This window comes from Herpailurus yagouaroundi, unplaced genomic scaffold (genome assembly GCF_014898765.1).
Source record: "Herpailurus yagouaroundi ecotype Mexico unplaced genomic scaffold, PumYag 193, whole genome shotgun sequence".
NCBI classification, from domain to species: domain Eukaryota; kingdom Metazoa; phylum Chordata; class Mammalia; order Carnivora; family Felidae; genus Herpailurus; species Herpailurus yagouaroundi.
This window is the reverse complement of record NW_024412424.1, coordinates 6,957,165-6,977,455: the sequence shown is the minus strand read 5'-3', so window position 1 is coordinate 6,977,455 and position 20,291 is coordinate 6,957,165. Positions and strand designations below refer to the sequence as shown.

The 20,291-nt window shown below is 43.6% G+C and overlaps 1 protein-coding gene across 4 annotated transcripts in view; it reads right to left on the bottom strand.

Annotated features, from left to right (window-relative positions):
* Positions 1 to 20,291, bottom strand: part of ARIH2 (ariadne RBR E3 ubiquitin protein ligase 2) — a 50,009-nt gene that overhangs the window by 4,578 nt on the left and 25,140 nt on the right. For all 4 annotated transcript variants that reach the window (XM_040445305.1, XM_040445303.1, XM_040445304.1 and 1 more), the window contains 10 exons: positions 15,042 to 15,109; positions 10,431 to 10,494; positions 8,743 to 8,893; positions 7,082 to 7,203; positions 5,513 to 5,622; positions 3,955 to 4,072; positions 2,905 to 2,955; positions 2,793 to 2,814; positions 782 to 933; positions 56 to 199 (listed from right to left, as the gene is read on the bottom strand). In XM_040445305.1, coding sequence (XP_040301239.1) covers positions 56 to 199; positions 782 to 933; positions 2,793 to 2,814; positions 2,905 to 2,955; positions 3,955 to 4,072; positions 5,513 to 5,622; positions 7,082 to 7,203; positions 8,743 to 8,893; positions 10,431 to 10,494; positions 15,042 to 15,109 — 1,002 coding nt within the window. The remainder of the gene's footprint in view (positions 1 to 55; positions 200 to 781; positions 934 to 2,792; positions 2,815 to 2,904; positions 2,956 to 3,954; positions 4,073 to 5,512; positions 5,623 to 7,081; positions 7,204 to 8,742; positions 8,894 to 10,430; positions 10,495 to 15,041; positions 15,110 to 20,291) is intronic.

The following is a 20,291-nucleotide window of genomic DNA, read 5'->3' as shown; positions in this document are numbered from 1 at the left end:
GGCCTAACAGGGACAGGCGCTGGACCAGGGATCAGAAGAGTGAGGCGGTACACACCTTAGCCAAGAGCTTGGCAGCATTCTGTAGGTACTGCCAGTCGATCCATGTCCCCAGATTATTCATGACCCTCTCCTGAATCTTTTCATGAATCCGCTGGTACGTCTGTGCCTCCAGCTGCAAGCTCTTGTTGTGGTTTTCCCACTACAGGGTACAGAGAAAGGAGAAAAGAGCAGAAGTCCACACAGAAGTTCAGAATGGCTGACACCTTGGTTGGCACAGGATGGCCACAGCTTCATCTAACTTATGGGGACTGTGTGTCCTTGAGAGTGCAGGAGGAGGACTTCTTCAGTCCACACTACTAACCCTGTCTGCCTGCCAGATCACCCTACCCTCTAGGGCAATAGGGCTCCAACCCTGAAGACTAAACAAGGCTAGGTACCCATTGGTCTACTGTGCTTAGAAACCAAATGTGCCATGCTTGTGGGCTTCTGAAGAGTCTTCCTGGGAAGAACTGCCCTCTAAATCTGATTAAGATGATAGCGGATGGAAAAGACTGATGGTCCCCTCATTGTCCTTCAGCCATCATTCAAAGAGCTTGTTGGTCTTGGCTGCTCTCTGGAACCTGAAAGCCACATTTATGGAGGTATCACTCAGGTCCACTGAAGGAGCTCCATTCCCTGACTTCCGTGTGCACATACCAGTACACCAGTCACTGGGAATTCTACCTCAGAAGGCCAACTGGAAGAAGCCCAACCCTGAAGAGCAACTGCAGAAGATGCCTACCCTCTCAAAGTAAAACAAGTACTTCTTGAGGGCCTCCCTGGCCTGGGCTTGCTGGCTCTGGTTGACAATGTCGGGGTTCTCCTTGTACCGACTGCACTCATAGTACTCGCTGCCATGGGTCTTCCAATCTCCTAGACACATCCAGCAGAAGTCTGTGAAGGATGGAGAAAGAGGCATTTACACCCACAAGATAAGATCACATTCCTCCAAAGGCACAGGCAAAGCAGTAGGACAGACAGATCCTGTGAGGGGAGTGGGGTGGGGTTGTCACCTGACCAGAACTTCCCAAGGGTACTGTTTTCCAGATGGAATGTGCACATCTCCTCTCTGTCACATCCCACTGTCCCTGTGGCCTTTTCTTGTTGATATGAACAGTAGCCAGAGGAACCTCTCAGTTCCATGAGCACATAAGCTTGGTGCCTTTTTAACCCAACACAGGTAGATGCTGACTGTACAAGACCACTAGTAGGCTGTGTCAATGCCACTGAGAAGCAGAAACTTGTCCAATGAGGCCCATCTGTTCGTCCAGAACACGTATTTCCCTCCTGACTACCTCCACCCTCGTAACACCCGTCCTAAGAACATTTTGTACATGAAGCTGGGAATAAAGGCTTTCCCCTATTCTGTCATTATTTAAAAAAGAACATTTCTATAAAACCAACAGCTACCCAATAGTTCATATTCAGAATTATAAGTCTGCTTCTACACTAAGGAAGCAAAGAGGGAAAAATAAAGATCTACTATACATCCAACAATTACCATCTCATGGAGAGGAGCCAACCAGTCTGTCACATGGCCAAAACCTGATCTATAACCTATCTCTGCCAAAGACACCGACAGTGGGTAAACTCTGTTTTACCAGGATTCAAGTTGGCTCACTGACTTACCAAAAAGACCTCTTATAAAAATGTGGAGGAGCTAAAGCCAAACCCAGAGACCTAGAGGTTGTTCGCTTCCCTTCTCCTGGAAGCCCTCGCCAAATAGCAGCAAAACTGTGATCTCCTTAATCAGGTAGGTTGTGCTTGCTATGGTCGTAAATATTAGGGTTGCCCGTATAGGTGGTAGAACTATATAGCAAAGCAAAGGATGGTAGTAACTCTGGGTGGTAAGGGATGGAGAGACTATGGGAAGGGACACACAGAGAACTTCTTGAGTGTGAGGAATGTGATGGGGTGTTCACTTTGTCATTTCTCTTTAAACCGTATGCACGTCTTATGCACTGTTCTAAGTAGATGATACACGTCCCTCTCACTCAAATGCATAGGGTGGGATACCACTGAGGAAATATGCCACTACCAGTGGTCTATCTTCATTCTACACTTCAATCGCTATTTCCTTCTAATGCCTTGCCATGTTCACTCTGATTACAGTGGGCTCCTGGGAAAAATAGCATGAGATGAGACCCTTACAAAGAGAAACCCTCAGGGCCCCCTGGTCAGCATCAAAGCTGCTGTGTAGACTTGTCTGGACATACTTTCTACTTGGATTTTATTTCTTTATTTGATCTTGCAGGAAGGAGAGCAAAACCAACAGGTCCTTCTATGCAAGCTACTCCTGATGGATGAAGAAGATCCGAAAGACCAAATCAAAAGACCCTGTGGAAACTTTATAAAACCTTGAAGGAAGACTATTATGTTACTCCTTCCAATAAAACAGCTGCTCTAAAAGCTATCTGTAAAGTAGCACAGATAAGCCCCAAACTTACCTGCCTTGGCAAAAATAAAAAGAACACACTGAAATCTTCTTGGGTGACTGAGGATCATGAGGTTGTCAAAGAGTCATCCCAACCTTCACTTCTGACTATATGTGTGAGCGAGATGGCAGCAGGATTATAAGAGGCACCAGAAAGTAATAAGTCAAAAATCAAGAGCTGCTTTACGCTGGCGATTATAAGTGACCAAGGCTGCCCTTTGTTTTGTCACTTTACTACAAAAGCACTCACTAAACAAGCACTGGAGACCCATGCACAAGACTGTGCTGCTGGGCCTTGTGCACCACACCTAGGACTCACCGTGTTTACACTTGGAGCATTGCTGTCAGAGGGAAACAGAAGAGAACATGTTAAGGGCACGCTGATCAAAGGCTCCATGGCACATATGCAAAGGGTACAGGCTTCTGCTCACCATGTGATTGCAGCCTCCGTTCTTCTCAATGCAGATGTTACACTTTGGACACTGAGGAGACAGAAGGGCGCCATTAGGCTCACACACCACCAGGCTGGTTCTAAGACAAATTACACAAAGCTCTTGGCACCCGTGCCCAGCAGCTCATCGTGCGAGCCCTTCTGGGGAGGAGCATCTCACTTAAATGTGGCGGGTCGCTGAGGCTGGAACAGCAATTCAAGGAAATAAGGTCAGCACGTTTGGCTCTGAAACACTCCAAGCACTGGCTGAGCCCCACTAAGTCTTCCACCATCTGTCTCTGCCACGAGGCTGCTCAGATTAAGCACAAGCTGAGTCAGCACAATGTCTTCCTGCTTGGAAAGAATGCCAAGCAGCACAAGAGCTGCCACACCAGACCACGTCCTGGTCAGCTTGCCTGGACTTCTGCCTCAACGAGAGAGCAAGGAAACAACCTCTAAAGCTCACCTGCTCTCATTTGAGAGGTGCCACAACGTAGGCAGCAATGCAGAGACCAGTCTGACGCTCTGCTCTCCCACTGCCACGAAGTAGACTATGTTTAATGTCACAGTCACAGCTGTGTTGTGAGTGCAGCAACTCAGCACATGACTGGCATAGGGTAGGTGCCAAGTCACCCAGGGTTCAAGGGGCTGAGGGCCATGTTTTCCCATGGGAAGTTTCAGAATGAGAACTGGGCATGCCCAGGCTTGCATGAAAGCCTCGCTCTTTATTATGTGTTGCTATCAACCACCTCCTACCCAGGGCTATTAAAGCCTGGGAGGCATTAAAACAAAATCTGGTTTTCTTCTAATTAGTTCTTCTACTGGTCAAACTTTTCCAGGTAGGTCAGCATTTTATTAAAATAAATGCATCCAACGCATACTATGATAATCCGCTGACAACTCTGCCAAGTCTGGGAAAGGGTCTGCAGACTTCAGCAAGGGCCCTGGGGCCCTGGGTGTTCCGCACTCAAAAAGCCAGCCAGCCTCCCAGGCGAGGACCTAGGCAGCATTAAGGAGGGCAGATCCATGACAGGTAAGATACAGTCCTTACGTCTTTAGTGTGAGCACTAATGTAGTTGGCTGTTTCGGAGTCATCTGCACACTTCGTGAGCCATTTCCGGATTGTGGCGCAGTCTGTGGGGGCGTGATACATCTGACGACACTTGAAACTTAAAACCAGAAAAGAAAGACATTCAAATAATTGTTAGGCCAGGGTCCTATGTTTTCAATTTTCCTTCTGTCCAAGCCAAAAGATACTGAATTAGAGCTTTTCAAAGAAGTAAAGTTACCTCTCAAGGCCTTGGGGATCTTTACTCACCCAGAATTATACTTAAAATATTGTATGAATTTCTCTTCAATCTAAGCACTTCTAAGATATACTCTCAATACACCCAAATAAAACGTTTCTGTCTTAAATTATCTTGTGTGGTGTCAACCCTCTTTGAAAGGATGTTAAATTCAGAGTTTACTCAAAGTGCACGGTAAGGTGCTCTGAGACAGATAACTTAGCTCAGATCCCAGGCAAAACCGAGATCCACTTTCCGAGAGCTCTGACTTAGCTCCCAGCCAGATGCACACAGTATGCACATCTGTCAGAATGGGTGCTGCCTGCATGATACATCTGACGATGCCTGAAACTTAAAATCAGAAGAGAAAAACACTCCAACACTCACTGGGCTACAGTTCCGTGTTTTTAATTTCCTTTTATCCAAGCCAATACTATGTTGGGTAGTGAAGGCTCTCAGGCAAACAGTCTAACAAATGCCCCAGGGGAACAAGTTCATAACAAGTGACACAAATGATGGAGAACAACTATGCTACTGGTTCTTAACCTTTGGTAAGCCACAGACTCTCTCAACAATGTCTTGAACGGCAAGAACACACGCACACGCACCCGCACACACACACTTTCCATGTAGTTTCTCTGAAGCGCTACCATGAATCTTCTAGGGAGGCATGATTAGGAACAGACATAGATATAGACCTAAATTATGGCTCTGCCATCACCTTGCACACCTCCATTTCTTCCCCAAGAACATAAGGGTAACGGTATCAATTGTACAGAGCTGTGACAATGAAGTTGACGTGATGAGAATAGTGTCTTTCCCATGGTAAGCCTTCAGTACACGTTAGCTATTCCCATATCTATCGAATGGAATAAACTCCAAGTAGATGTAAACTACTTTTATGAATTACAGTGTTTTAAAATTAACCTACGCAGGCCAACATAGAGAAAGATTCAGATGCTGAAGATTGTTGCTTTCAAATACAGGGATTTGGGATATGGGATTATCTGTGTAGGCAAATACACCCCCACATAGACACAATCTCTGTGCCATGAGTCTCAGCAGCATAAACCACAGCATAGTCTCCAAGAATCTGTGCCACTTTTTTGTCTCTGAGCACTGTCAAACATCCCATGGGACGTGAGATGCTGGGTACATACTTGGAGCACTGCCCAAGTGGAGCCCACTTGGAGCAGAGCTGCTGTTTAGGCTCTAAGACCCTGTCTTTCCCAGACCCACCCTCACCCACAGCAACAGCAGTGGTGCTTTGGAGGAGGACAAGGCAGGAGCCCAGGGATGCTCAGCACTCACACTCACTCTTACCAGAAGACCTCGTTGCACCGATTGCACTGTACTCGGCGAGCTCTAGGCTCCTGTACCCGAATAACCATGGGGCAGTCTGCACCAGGGCACAGCTGGAGCTGGTAATGACTCTGTGAACACACCAAGGGGAAACAATGAGGACATCCCCTAGTCACTGCTTCCAAATCAGACCTCCCTGAGAGCTCAAACACCTTCTGTTCTTCCAGCTGATGACTTCCATCAAAGGGCTATAGGAATTCAGAAAGGATGCCACAGGGAACAGCATTAGGTAGATACTGAAGACCTCTAACGTTTAGCTAAAACTAGATAGCAAATCACTGGAATGACTTAAGGCTAGATTACAAAATGGAATACAGAATTGTGTCTGTGAGATGAAAGTGCACAGGGACCAGGTCTGGAAAGGAACACAGCCCAATCAGCTGTGCATCTGAAGGTATTATATTAAGTGAAGTAAGACGAAGAAAGACAAATACCATATGATTTCACTTATAGGCAGAATCTAAAAAACAAAATGAACAAACACAAAACAAAAAGGGGAAGGGAGTTATGGGATGGGTAAAATGGGCGAAGGGGGTCAATTATATGGTGATGGATGGTTAACTAGACTTACCGTGGTGATCACTTTGTAACATATACAAATACTGAATTATTACATCACACACCAATTTTCCCTAAAAACAAAAACTCTGAAAGGCTCGATGACCCTCACGCATGTACCAAAGGCAGCAAACAACACAAAGAACAAGGCACTGCTTATCCCACAGCACGTGCATAAGAAGACCGAGATGAGTCAATCCAGTAAGCTGAGGCACAAAAGACAAAGATGAAAACTGTGCTGCATGAAAGCAGCAAGTCTCAACTGGAAGCCCAATGGAGGGGATGGACTCCAAACGCTGGAATTCTGGACAGGTTTTTAAACTGCACAAGAAGCAATACCCCTTCTCTGTGCTAAATCACACAGGGAACCAAATGCAAGAGCAACTCCTGAGATCTCCATGACTCATGTTCATCCCCTGACATACAACAGCTTGTTAAGCAGCTGGGTAGAAGGTGAGCACGCCTGACCATTCTATCAGAGAAAATCAAGGTTCAGAGAGGTAAAATAATGGGTCAAAGCCTACACAGTGAGGAAGTAAGAGACGTGGGATTCACGTTATTGTCAGTCTGACTCCAGGGCGTATGTTCTTTCACTACCACTCTAGTGGTTTCTAAACTTTTAAAAAGCTGTGCAGCTCTTTCTTCAAATTACAGCATGTAGGAACGCCTGGATGGCTCAGTCAGTTAAGCGTTCAACTTTGGCTCAGGTCATGATCTCTCATGGTTTGTGATTTTGAGCCCAGCGTCAGGCTCTGTGCTGACAACTCAGAGATGGAGCCTGCTACGGATTCTGTGTCTCCCTCTCTCTCTGCTCCGTCCCCCACTCATATTCTCTCTCTCAAAAATAAATAAACATTAAAAAAAAAAAAAAAATACAGCACCTAATGGCAGCTTAGTCTACAAAGTAACCGTGATGAGAATGGATGGGAAGTAGGTCCAGGAAGACAGAGGCACAACAGGGGCTGGGCATACCTCCACATAGTCCCTAAAGAGGTAGCGCCTGTATTTGTCTCTCAATTCTTCATTGGGCAGCAATGGAAACACGAAGTCCTCTGGTGTTCGCAGTGGGCAGTCCTGAGCCATGCAAGAGACTCCTGTTGAACAAAGGCAACACAATGGACAACTGCGTCACAGAAGACACAAGAATATATTTCCCCACTGAGTTCAACCAACAAATTCAGATTCCATATAGGAAACCCTTGAAGCCACAGAATGTATTAAAAAAAAAAAGAGAGAAAAATTAATATATTTACAACGATGCAACTAAGATTTCTCTCAAATTACATATAAATCACAAATAAATATGGGGCGCCTGGGTAGCGCAGTCGGTTAAGCGTCCGACTTCAGCCAGGTCATGATCTCGCGGTCCGTGAGTTCGAGCCCCGCGTCAGGCTCTGGGCTGATGGCTCAGAGCCTGGAGCCTGTTTCCGATTCTGTGTCTCCCTCTCTCTCTGCCCCTCCCCCGTTCATGCTCTGTCTCTCTCTGTCCCAAAAATAAATAAACGTTGAAAAAAAAATAAAAAAAAAAACAACAAAAAACAAATAAATAGCACCACTAAAAAGGCAGTATCATCTAAAAAATCCTATACACGGGGCGCCTGGGTGGCGCAGTCGGTTAAGCGTCCGACTTCAACCAGGTCACGATCTCACGGTCCGTGAGTTCGAGCCCCGCGTCAGGCTCTGGGCTGATGGCTCGGAGCCTGGAGCCTGTTTCCGATTCTGAGTCTCCCTCTCTCTCTGACCCTCTCCCGTTCATGCTCTGTCTCTCTCTGTCCCAAAAATAAATAAAAACGTTGAAAAAAAAATTTTTTTTTAAATCCTATACAGTACTGGCTGGCTCAGTTGGTAGAGCATGCCACTCTTGACCTCGAGGACGTGAGTTAAAGCCCCGACTGGGCACAGAACTTAATTAAAAAAAAAAAAAAAAAAATCCTAGGGGCACCTGGGTGGCTCAGTTGGTTAAGTGTCTAACTTCAGATCATGACCTCATGGTTTGGGAGTTTGAACCCACTTTGGATCCTCTGTTTCCTCTCTCTGTCCAACTCCTCCCCTGCCCCTCCACTCATGTACAAGTGCACGCTCTCTCAAAAATAAACATTAAAAAAAAATCCTATATGGTTCTTGGCTAACAATTTCATTTTGTGATGTTTAATATTATGTGCAAGTGATTTCTACCCAACACAATGAGATTCTGCAGACACCATTAATGTGATGCTAAGTTAGATCCAGTATCAAGTCATACTCTAACAAATACTCCTAGAACCAATCACCAAATCTGAATTATGTTACCTAAATAGCAGCAATCTCTGAGTGTTTCTGAGTTATGGTTGCCACTTGAGCTATCAAGATAGGGTAGGCAGCTTAAGGACAGTTCTCCCAAAAAGTAGTCTTGCACTCACACTAATGTTTACATATATGCCCAAACAATAGCCTTAATCATCTCATTTTGTTCAGGACTGAGAAAAACCTTGCGACTGTTCAACCTGTGTTTGGAAATGGAAACCAATGGTTCTGACAATAAAAACCTCAATCAGGCTCAGAAGAAAACACGCAGCTGACCTGAGTACCTAAAGGGGCAGAGTTGAAGATAAATACTTCATGCTAGCCTTTTACAAATTCTGTGGCAAACTCACCTACACCCACACCGTCCTTGACAAGTACTGAGCAGTGCTGCTCCCAGCAGCTACGGCAAAACTGGTGCTGACAGGCCAGAGAAAGTAGGTTTTCCTTCCGCACAAACTGCATACACACTGCGCAGTGGTGAGGAGGGTGGGCTGTGGGAACCTGGGGAGAGGCAGAACAGAATGAGTAAAGAGGAGCCTCTAGAGTCTGGGAGCCACAGGGGTGCCTCACACAGCTAGGTCTTTGGGAAGTGATTCTGACCCTGCAACAAGTGTTAGAGCTCAACAAATGTGTGGGCTCTACGGGTCCCAAGAGTTCTGAACAGAAAGCATAGATGAGGAAGACTTCCTAAAGGAGATGGTGCCTGAGTGTTCGCCCTGGACAATCTCTCGGATTCAGAGAGGCAGAGGAAGGCTGAATGGAAAACTTACAGTAGTTTGTAATGTCAGGCTGAAAAGCTCAGGATTTCCGAATTGCCAAGGTCCTTAGAGGTCATTCAGTTCAACTTCTGCTTTTAGAGGCTACTGGGTTCTTTTATAAACTGCCTCATTTGATGAACAGAGCTATCCCTCAACAAGTACTACAGAGGCTCTTAGAGGCTGAGCTGAGCGTGTAAAGCTTCTAATAGTCCCACTGCAGGTTTACTTGTCAAACACAGTGCTTTCCCCATTATTAATGCCCAAAACACAAAATATTACAGCTTTTACTAAGTCACAACTCATCCTTAACATGCTGCAGAGATGTCAAGTACAATTAATTTAGAGGATGAGGAAGGCTCCTACTAGGAAAGAAACCTTCTAGGATGTGCAAATAACCGCAAAGCTTGAACTCCAGAATCCATGCCATGCTACACAAACTGACAGACAAAGACAATGTGGGGACCCCTGGCCCAAGCCACAAATTGATGGAAAAGTCCACTACAGGTTTACATTAGGTTCTTGGTTAGCTCACTGGGAATACAAAAAACAATTTGAAGAAAAAGACTGTATTCTCATGTTTATCTAGTATGCTCCTAGAAATGTTCTCCCAAGAACTACCGAAGTGGCAATTTGAGCCCCAATTCTTCCTTCTAAAGAGTGTTTCCAACATGGCCTTATTTATTTGAAAATATTTGCTAACTCCTAAATACATAGCAAATTGCCATGCACACTGTAAGATATACTTCCTATCCTTAAAGCACACACAGTGTGGTAGGGGAGCTGAAAGGATGAGTGAGTCGGTACATCACACACGCAAAGACTTCAAGGCATAACTAGAGGATTTTGGAGAGGAGAGATCGCGGGAGACAGGCTTTGTGAGAGAGAGCTCAATTTGGGTCTTTAACAAATGAGTTCCACTCCCACAGACAAAGATGGGGACAGGGTCTGAACATTCCAAGCTGGGGATAGCATGAGAAGAGTCAAAGAGGCGTGCAGTAAGCTTGGGAACACCAAAGAACCCAGCAGGAATGGAACGCAGGCTGTGTGTAAGTGTAAAGAGCAAGGTGAGGCTGGAGAGGGCCCCAGGACTGGCAATGATTCTCCATCCATGAGGAAACTCTTTCAACTATAATGGAAATGGAAGATTTAGGCCCATGTTGGAACAAAAATCTCTGGCATGCTGCACCAGAAACAAAGCAAGATGGTTCTCAATAACACCTTAAGCCACAGCAAGAGCCATGTGTGTCAGGAGAAGCCTTGCTCAAGTGGGAGACACTCACATGTTTCGAGGGACTGGGCTGAACTCGAGCCTCAACAAGCAGCTGAGCAGAATTAGACTTGTATCTGCAAAATACAAGCAGAAATAAAGGGAATCAGAAATGAAGATAAGCATTTTAACCTGTGAACAAAATGAGAAGACACCAACAAGTGCTGCAGTTGCACTAAAGTGTCTTTGTCTCTAATTACTGTCTGACAGAACCAAGCTTCCTTTTCCTTTGTATAAATACTTTTTCCTCTTTCAACTTTTTAGTTCTCAATTCGTATGAGAATAACCCTGCTTCAAAGATACGAAACTATAAGAAAAATACTTATGAAATACCATATCTGTTTTCAATACCTTTCATGAAATATAAGCAAACAGCTCTGTGTCTTCAGAACAGGGAATGATATCTTAAGACATAGAAAATGCAGAAGTGCCTGGCTGGCTCAGTCAGTAAAGTATGCAACTCTTGATCTTGTTGGTTGTGGGTTCGAGCCCTGTGCTGTGCGTAGAGATTACTTAGAAATAAAATCTTCAAAAAATAAAATAAAAAAAGGGCACATGGGTGTCTCACTTGGTTTAGCAGCCAGCTCTTGATTCCAGCTTAGGTTTCATAACACGGTTTGTGGGATCGAGCCCCAATTCAGGCTCTGCACTGACAGAGTGGAGCCTGCCTGGGATTCTCCCTCTCCTTCTCTTGGCCTCTCCCCTGCTCTTTCTTTCTCTTTCTAAAAAATAAACAAACATAAAAAAAAAAAAAGGGGGGGGGCACAGAAAAAAGTATACAGGGTTCCTGGCGGGCTCATCAGGGAGAAGCATGTGGCTCTTGATCTTGGGGCCATGAGTTCGAGCCCCACATTGGGTGTAGAGATTACTTAAATAAATAAAAACTTAATTAAAATTAAAAAAAAAAGCATAAAGGAAAACTCTGAAATATTATGTTACATTTAAGAACATCAGTTCAGGGTGCCTGGGGGGCTCAGTTGGTTAAGCATCTGACTTCGGCTCAGGTCATGATCTGGTGGTTCATGAGCTTGAGCCCCACATTGAGCTCTGAGCTGACAGTGCAGAGCCTGCTTGGGATTCTCAGCTCTCAGCTCTCTGTCCCTGTCCCCACCCCTCTCTCTCAAAATAAATAAGTAAACTTAAAAAAAAAAAAAAAAGATATCAGTTCATCAGAACACACCATAAAGTGAAAAACCCAGCTATATAAATAAATAGAAGGTAACTCAATACATACATAACAGGCAAAAGACTGATATTCAGAATAAATAAAAGCAAATTTCCTACAAATCCATTTGAAAAGACAAAATAACAATAAAAAACAAAGACAGAACAAGCATTTCATAGGAAAAAAAAGCACAAACGGCCATGAACAAGAAAAGATGCTCAACCTCCATAATAATCTGGGATACTGAAATTAAAAACAATTAGATGCCATTTATACCCACCCACCAGATTGTAAAACTTCAAGGGTGACAGTATCAGGAACATTCGTACCACTGGTGGGCATATAACATGGTACAATCACTTTGGAAACATTTTGTCATTTAGCAAAGCTAAAGAAACATACACCCTATTGCCCAGTAACTCACTTCCTACACTCAACCCTAGAAAAATTATATGACACTAATGGTCATACACACGAGTTTTCAGAGCTGCATTATTTATAACAACAAAAAACTAAAATTCACAATCACAAATGTTGACAGGAATATGGATAGGATGTCTTAAGATGCAACCTTGTTAATTTAAAAAGTTTAAGAATACAGACAGCATGATTCCATGTCTGTAAAGTTCTAAAAACATCCAAAACTAAAGGATATATAATTTAAGAATAAATAAGAGGGGCGCCTGGGTGGCTCAGTCGGTTGAGCATCCGACTTCGGCTCAGGTCATGATCTCACGGTTTGTGAGTTCGAGCCCCGCGTCGGGCTCTGTGCTGACAGCTCAGAGCCTGGAGCCTGCTTTGGATTCTGTGTTTCCCTCTCTCTCTGACCCTCCCCCGTTCATGCTCTGTCTCAAAAATGAACATTAAAAATAAATAAATAAATAAATAAAAGAATAAATAAGAAAATGATCAATACTGAATTCAAGATACTGGTTGCTTCGGAGAAGGAAGGGGGTGTGTCTAAGCAGGAACTGCCACCAGAAGCTTCAGAATATCCACTTCTTATTTGAATGGACACTTAAATGTGTTTGCTTAATCATTCTTTAAAACCTATACATTATCACGTGTGCACATACATTTTTGAAAAATTAATATTTCATAATCAAAATTTAATTCTTTTCTGGAATGAGGTATGTAATATATACATTTAAAAATAAAAACAGGGGCACCTGGGAGGCTCAGTTGGTCAAGCATTTGACTTTGGTCATGATCTCACCATTCCTGAGTTCGAGCCCCCGCATCAGGCTCTGTGCTGACAGCTCAGAGCCTGGAGTCTGCGTCAGATTCTGTGTCCCTCTCTCTACCCCTCCCCTGTTTGTGCTCTCTTTCTCTCAAAAATAAACATAAAAAAATAAAAATACAAATAAATAAAAAATTTTTAAAAAAAGGGGCGCCTAGGTGGCTCAGTCAGTTAAGCATCAAACTTTGGCTTGGGTCGTGATCTCATGGCTCATGAGTTCGAGCCCTATACTGGGCTCTCTGCTGTCAAGGCAGAGCCCACTTTAGATCCTCTGTCTCCCTCTCTGTCTGACCCTCCCCAACTTGTTTTCACTCTCTCTAAAATAAATGTTAAAAAAATAAAAATAAAAACAGGTGCCTGGGTGGCTTAGTCAAGTGTCCGATTCTTGATTTTGGCTCAGGTCATGATCTCATGGTTGTGGGATCAAGCTCCGTGTCAGGTTCTGTGCTATCATCATAACATAAGAGAATCCCTGCTTGGAATTCTCTCTTTCCCTTTCTGCCCCTCCCTCACTCACACACACTCTCTCTCAAGATAAATAAATTTTAAAAAGTAAAAATAAAAACAATTATCCTGTGGCAATGAAAGTGCCACACAAAACCCAGGAAAATGCATTACCCAAAAATCAGGAATCTGAGCAGGGAACAATGTCTCATGTAAGTGTGACTTCCTTATTTCACTTAGAACGCCTCCCTTCCACTGCTTTTATTCCTACTTCTCACGCTAGTAATCTTAATATCTGCAGCCATCTTGTCCTTTCCCAAGTTAGGCTACAGAGTCTGGGCAGTGAGAGGTACCCCACTGCTGGAACCTACATGGTTCCAGAATTGTGAGTAGTAGAAACAGCACTGCAGACAATGGAAGTTCACACAGAAGTCTATCTAAATGTATTCGGCTCTTAAGGATAGAGAGTGAGAGTGAGAATGCAGTGGGTGGGATCAGGAGCACACTTGCTCCTTCCTGAGTGAGCTAAGCTGCTCCAGTGGGTACAGCCATCCCAGTTATGTTTCGCCTGGAAAAGGAAAGGTATGACCTTCCTTCCTCTGAAGATACATGGATCACACCATTCAAAAAAAGACTCACTGTGGTGTGAAAGGGCAGGAGTGGCAACCAGTGATTCTCACCAGTGGCAGTTTTGTTCTCTAGGGGTTATTTGGCAATATCTGCTGATCTTTTTGATTTCACGGACCGGGGGTGCTAATTTCAGTGTGCCAGATTACTATGAAGGTTGAGTATCTTTTCATGTTAATGGTCATTTGAGCTTTCTTTTCTGTGAAATGCTTGTTTGGTATTTTGCCCATTTTTTTTAAGTTTATTATTTTTGGGGGGGAGGGGGAGGGACAGAGAGAGAGAGAGGCGGGGGGGAGACAGAGAATCCCAAGCAGGCTCTGCACTGATAGGCGCAGTGGGGCTGAATGTGGGGCTCAGGTTCAAGCTCAAGAACTGTGAGATCCTGACCTAAGCCAAAACCAAGAGTTGGACACTTAACCAACTGAGCCACCTAGGCGCCCCTTGCACATTTTTTATTGTTATTTTGTCTTTTCAAGTGTACTCTGCCAAACCTCCTACAACTCACAGAACAGTGTCCCCATGACAAAGAGTTATCTATCCCAAAATGGCAGGAGTGCTGAGGATAAGAAACCCTAAGCTAGAAAGAAGCACATGCCTATGAAGGTGGGACACAGGGACTCGTCCCAGAGGGTGCAGGAGGAGGAGAAACCCCTCCTCCTGAGAACTTCCAGGATACCTCAAGACTTGAAGATCAGAGCCAAGAGCTCTGGTTCTGATGGTAAGCTGGCCTATCTTTTCTGAAGGTAATAGTCAAAAGTATGTTGCATTCCTCACTTGATATATCCAAAAGAAACAAATGGAGATGTTGGCAAGTGTTATCTAGAAGGGCACTGATTACAAATTTAAAAAGGCATAAAAAAACTGAACTAACTTCACTCTCTACAACAGGAGTTAGGAAAAAGCATGGAACATCTATGTGATAAAATACTAAGCCAGCAATAAAACTGAGGTAGAAAAAAATATAATGCAAACATGGAAAAATATTCACCATATACAGAGAGGAAAAAAGGATATACAATATGATCCAGTGTTTTAAATATATAATATGCACATTGCAAGGATATACTCCAAAACATAATCACCACTGGGTGGGTGGGCAGAGAAAGAAGCTATGGGCAATGCCATGTCTCTTCCTCCAAACACCTTACCTGTCCAGTATCTCTGCAACTTGCCAGTGGAAATTAACTAATATAAGTTTAGCAACTGAATGAGATACCTAAAAAGAAGAAAGAAAAAAAAAATCAAATTACAACTGTAGTTTCTTTCACAGAGCTCCACATTTTGAGAAGTGCATACACATTCATGTCTACAGCAGGCCCAGGCTTGACTTCCAAATTCTTCCTCTTGGTTCTCTGCTTCATCTTTTAAGTTCAGACTCTTATGATCTTAGTGATTTCCCAGATCTCTTTAACTTTTCTTTGTTTTCATTAATGACCCTTCCAAGAAATCAATCTGAATTGAATCTTAAGCAAAACCTCCCTGTCTACAGTTAACAATCCAGTGTTCAATTTATGCAAAAAAGCTGTGTTCTCTAAAGTGGTCTATGTTCCCTCAAGCTGCTGTAGGAGGCCACACATGGGAAGTGCACCTCTAGTTAGGCCCATTACTTGCAGAAAATCTCTAGGCTTGGACTTCTTGTATAATTCCAGCAAAACAACACACACCTGTATAAAATCTCCAAATTCCTGCCAACCAATGAGCCCTGATTGCAGGAAGATTTAAAAGCCTTGGGGCACCTGGGTGGCTCAGTCAGTTAAGTGTCTGGCTCCTTGATTTCAGCTCAGGTCATGATCTCACTGTTCATGAGATTGAGCCCCACATCAAGCTCTGTGCTTACAAGTGCAGATTCTGCTTGGGATTCTCTCTCTCTACCTCTCTCTGCTCCTCCTGCATGTGCGCACGCACGCGCTCTCTCTCTCTCTCTCTCTCAAAATAATAAACTGGGGGAAAAAAGTCTATGGGCAGTCTTTGTGGCCCCTACCTTTTAAAGCACACTTGTTATTTCCCAAAAATAAACAAACATTGAAAAAATAATAATTTTAAAAAAAAGGGCGCCTAGGTGGCTCAGTTGGTTAAGCGTCTGCCTTCGACTTAGGTCGTGATCTCGCAGTTCATGAGTTTGAGCCCCACATCGGGCTCTGTGCTGACAGCTCAGAGCCTGGATCCTTGTTTGGATTCTGTATCTCTCTCTGCCCCTCCCCTGCTCAGACTCTGTCTCTCCTTCAAAATAAACAAAAAAATTAAAAAAAAATGTTTTTAAAGCACACTGGTTATGGCTGTCAAAGAGTCTCAGAAGGTGCTTTGAGCTAGCAATTCTACTTCTGTAAATTTTTCTGAAGAGATCATAGAGGACAGGTGTACCACAGTGTTTTACAAGAGTAAAAAATTAAAAATAACCTAAATGTCTAATAAAAAGGAACTAGGTAAATAATATATGACATATCCATGCAATGAACTATGCAGTCATTGAAAAGGATGTTACAGAAATAAGTTTGACATAGGAAGATGTTCATATTTTAATATTAGGCTAAATAAGCCAGTAGTAAGATACCATGTACATGTTATAGCCACAATATCCTGTTAATAGGGGAAGCAGACTAGTTACAAAAAGGAACAGCCTGAGGTTGTCAAGAGTAGGGTAGGGCCACAGAAGATGGGGTTGTGTTTGGAGGTCTAGATGAGGCTTCCCAGAGAGAGCACTGCAGAGCAGGAGGGTGCCACTAAATCAAGGAGAAACGAGAAGCACACTTGAGGCCAGGGAGCTAAGAGAACACACAGAACCTTAGTACTCTGTTCACTGGACTGAGTCTTTAAACTGGAGCTACCAAGGAACCGTAAGGTAGTACATGCTTGGTCCACAGATAAGAACTGCAGAGAGGGGAGACACAGTGACCAACTTGCAACCCCTGCTCCTAGAGCTCAAGTTACTCCTAAAAGGAGACAGATGCAACTTACTAAGCGAGGGCATATCCCAGTGCATAATCAGTATCAAAGGTTGTGCACTGAGTGAATGCCTTTCTGTCTTGCAGCCCAGGAACATCTGGAGAAAACCCAGGTCTCAAGACAGCAGACTTCACTAAGGATGGGGGTCCCCACTTCTCTTCCATGCACGGGAAGAGGCATCAGACTCAGGCATGTTGCTGTAGTATTTTCTTGTTGAGGACCATGGAGACTTTAGGTCTAGGATTCCTGAATTATAACTGACTTTTCTCCTCACTGTAGCCATAACAAAACTATTTATCCACAGCAAACCACTATCACAAAATGAAAACAGAGACAAAACATACAGTTTAAACTTAAATAATGGTTTTGAATGTAGCTCCTGGCTACAAACTTTCTTAAAAACCTGACTGTGATACTGTTTTTGATGACCTCCTCACAGCCTTTTCTATCATCTCTTACCTAATGGAGCCCAGTCAGACCTACACCATCGTCTGTCCTGACTTCTAAATGTCTTGCCATGCTGTGGTATGAAACCATCTGGGAAACCCAGAGAAGTCCCGGCCATGTCTAACAGCCACCTCCCGTTTCTCACCATTGATGGCTTAGATGAAGCCTTTAAGCTGAGACAGGGGTCAGGCTGCCTCTCATCCACAGAATCCTGAACTTTACTGGACACAGGGGGACCACTCAATGACAACAATTATTAAATGATATCATGTCTGTAATCTGTGGATTTTCAAGATGGAATCCTTCAACCTTCCTTAAGAAACAGAATGTTAACACTCTACCTCGTCTGATCCCTTGATCTGAATAGCACTAACAGCAACAACAAAAAACCTCAGAATTAGCACACCAGGTACAGCCCACCTATGGAAAATCTGGCCCTCTGTTGAAACAGAAATTTTATTAATGACTGCAAATCCACTAATGACCAACTCAGAATATCCCAGCAGATTTGAGTTTTGGTGAGAACAGATTATGTGAAGAGAAGATACATCTAGCACTTTATGGAACTGACAGTGGAGTGATAGGAATCTATTCTTTCAGTGCCAACAGCCAAGAATACGTCAATATATACAAGACAGTAGGCACACACATGTCAGCTGTATGCACCCCCCACTAGCCTTCTGCAGGAAGTGCTACTGTGATCCCTAAGTCACAGATGGGGGTGTGAAAATGGCCCATATTGTGTCCACAGTGTATCATAGAAAATCAGGGATTCTTTCCCTTAATAATCCAATATAAACCTGAAGACACCCAGAGACAATTTAAGCAAAATGCAGTGTGACTGCACCTTGCCCTATAATGGACACCAGGGAATCTATAGGGAAGTCAGGTTCCAAAAGGCTCTCTGGCAAAAACAGCACAAGGGTAGAGGAAGAGGACCTAGAAGAATTTATGCTAAAAAAAGGAGTCTCAGCAGTGAGGCTACCTCATCCCTGATTTGGGGTCACAAGAGAGAACTGACTGCACACACACCCCAGCAGTATCTCAGAGGAAGCAACCATAGGTGATTTGGGGGCAGAAAAGGATGTGTGTTGGGGGCAGGGGCACTATTTAAGCCATTTTCCACAAAAGGGCCAGGACAAACTTTGGGGAGGATATTAAAACATAAAAGAGTACAAACAGCTAAACTCTCGCAGGAAAGAACTCCCTGAGTTTTCATGCCATTACTGCCTAATGATCAAAGAGTTATTCAGAATCTATCAGAGTCAATACTTCACAACTGGGGAGTCTTCCATTCTTCTCTATTATTTTCAATCGTGGAGAACAGAATCTTCCAGCAGAATCAAGATGAACCCTTGCTACACTGTTTTGATCAAGAAATTAGAAACCTATTAGTACTATTGTCTGGACCCCTCCACTCCATAACCTTTAGGATTACCTTCCTGAAACCCTGACTGAAAAGTATTAAGACAGCTCTTACAGAGCTGTTACATCTTGCCAAGATCAATTCCCACACTGCTTAAAACCCATCACTGCTTTCCAGTACTGACAAGACAAACCTGAAGCCTTTAGTGGAAGTCATCAGAACCATTGTGCCCTGGAGTCCAGCAACAGACCAAGTGATTCTAGCATCCCCATGCACTTTGCTAACTGTTCTCTGCCAAGAATGCCCTTTTCTGTAGCAAATATTTGGAAATTAAAGAACATACTTCTGAGCAGAACTGGTGTGTCAAATAAGAAATCACAAGAGAGGGGCACCTGGGTGGCTCAGTAGGTTGAGCATCGACTTCTGCTCAGGTCACGATCTCGTGATTGACGAGTTTGAGCCCCGCGTCAGGCTCTGTGCTGACAGCTCAGAGGCTGGAGCCAGCTTCGGATTCTGTGTTTCCCTCTCTCTCTGCCCCTCCCCTGCACATGCTCTGTCTCTCTCTGTCTCAAAAAGAAATACATATTAAAAAAAAAATTTTTTTTAAAGAAAGAAAAAAAAATAAATCACAAGAGAAATTAGAAAATGTTTTGAGGGGCGCCTGGGTGGCTCAGTCAGTTAAGTGTCCAACTTCAGCTCAGGTCATGATCTTACAGTTTGTGGGTTGAAGCCCTGTGTCATGCTAGGCGCTGACAGCTTCCATCTTGGAGCCTGCTTCAGATTCTGTGTCTCCCTCTATCTCTGCCCCTCTCCCGCTTGTGTGTGCTCCTCTCTCTCTCAAAAATAAACAAACACTAAAAAAAAAAAAAAAAAAGAAAAGAAAAGAAAAGAAAAGAAAGAAAGAAAGAAAGAAAGAAAGAAAGAAAGAAAGAAAGAAAATGAAAATGTCTTGAACTGAATAATGAAAATACCACAGAATTTGGTGAGATGCAGCTAACATGATGACAGGGAGAAATTTACAACTGTAAATGTTTATACTAGGAAAAAAAATCCTTAAGGGACTTGAGAAACTAGAAAAAGATGATAAAACTTAAAGCAAGTGAAAAGAAAAAAATAATAAAGAAAAAAAAAAAACAAGAAATAAATGAAATCCAAACCAAATAATATTGAAAATTAACAGGAGTGCCTGGGTGGCTCAGTCAGTTACGCGCCTGACTCTTGATTTCAGCTCAGGTCATGATCTCACAGTTTTTGAGTTCAATCAAGCCCTGTGCCAAGCTCTGTGTTGCCAGCGTGGAGGCTGCTTGGGATTTCCTCTTTCTCTCTCCCTCTCTCTGCCCCCTCCTTGCTCTCACTCTCTCAAAATAAATATTAAAAAACTTAAAAAAAGTTTTTTTTTTTTTTTAAAAAAACCCAGGACTGCCTGAGTGGCGCAGTCGGTTAAGCGTCCGACTTCAGCCAGGTCACGATCTCGCGGTCCGTGAGTTCGAGCCCCGCGTCGGGCTCTGGGCTGATGGCTCAGAGCCTGGAGCCTGCTTCCGATTCTGTGTCTCCCTCTCTCTCTGCCCCTCCCCTGTTCATGCTCTGTCTCTCTCTGTCCCAAAAATAAATAAAAAACGTTGAAAAAAAAATTAAAAAAAAA